A 1,120-nucleotide genomic window follows, 5' to 3' on the forward strand; every position below is an offset into this window, starting at 1 on the left:
TGAGGTTTGCAGTTTTAAAGTGAATTATCAGGAAACTTTACGAAGAAAGAACTGAAAACTTTAATTGTTGCASTGTTTTCTGACTCAGACCTCTGCTGGTCTGTTTTTCTTCGTGTTTGGTTGAAGATAAAGATTTAATGAAGAATTCAGCTTCACGTGAAAGGTTGACTGAAGACAATTTGCTTCCATCGGTCCACATTAAAGCAGAATAAAAGCTCAACTTTGGAAATTCATCTTACAAAAGGAGGAATAAAGCTTTGAAAAGTGTCTGTAAAATGGTTCACACACCACTAGTTGGCAGTGTTGTACATATATTCTACACGAATTGTCAGCAGGTGAGTGTCAAATTGAACTTGCGCTTTAAAATTAGCTTCTGCTAGTTTTCCTACAGCATGAGCAGTTTTGAGGTTGCGGACCTAAATATTTTTTTAAGCGCTTTAGAAATTGCGGAGCTAATTTTTGGATTAGCGCTGCCCACCCCTGGTTGAYTCTTGTTAACCTGCACATGACAAGAAATGAATCGTACCGATACAAATGCGAGCTGGAACAGAGGAGAGGGAAATCCAGAAGGAAACCCAGGAGAGGACCACCAGCAGGCTGGAGGGAACGTAGGTCTCCAGGATGAAGTAGAGGATGCTCCTCTTCAGCTCAAAGTGAAACACCAGCCTGGGGTAGTGGCCTTCAGGAGGACAGACAGAAACCTGCTGACTCAGCTCCTGGTTCAGCTCAGRCACCAGCCGGCTGGAACACCTTACCAGTTTCATAGACGGCCTCAGAGGCAGACGTGTAGTGGTCCTCCACCGTGTACTGGGCCAGCTGCAGCGTGTCCAGACCGCTGACCGACTCGTTTCCTCGGGTCCAATAAAACATGACGTCGTTGATGTTGTAGCCCCCTTTAAAGGAAACATAAAAAGAAAGGTCAGCACTCAGGTATCAGTAACATCTGAACAKAATCAGCTCAATATAATGAATTTAAATATAAATCTTCTACAAGCTAATGCTGCTGGTAAAAAGACTCTGAGCAACAGTTTGAGCACTCCAAAAACTGTCCATCTTACCAAGTTTTAAAATCTTATATCAGACAAAAAGTCTTTTTGATCTTGTTTTCAGACTGATTTAC

General features: G+C 42.6%; 1 protein-coding gene across 1 annotated transcript in view; it reads right to left on the minus strand.

Moving 5' to 3' along the window:
• Positions 1-1,120, minus strand: part of LOC106536889 (gamma-aminobutyric acid type A receptor subunit pi) — a gene marked incomplete at its 5' end in the record, with an annotated part of 6,925 nt that overhangs the window by 2,354 nt on the left and 3,451 nt on the right. The window contains 2 exon segments of the mRNA XM_014034235.1: positions 527-679; positions 756-893. Of these exon segments, the coding sequence (XP_013889689.1) occupies positions 527-679; positions 756-893 (291 nt within the window).

The sequence above is a fragment of the Austrofundulus limnaeus genome, unplaced genomic scaffold (genome assembly GCF_001266775.1).
Source record: "Austrofundulus limnaeus strain Quisiro unplaced genomic scaffold, Austrofundulus_limnaeus-1.0 Scaffold2018, whole genome shotgun sequence".
NCBI lineage: Eukaryota > Metazoa > Chordata > Actinopteri > Cyprinodontiformes > Rivulidae > Austrofundulus > Austrofundulus limnaeus.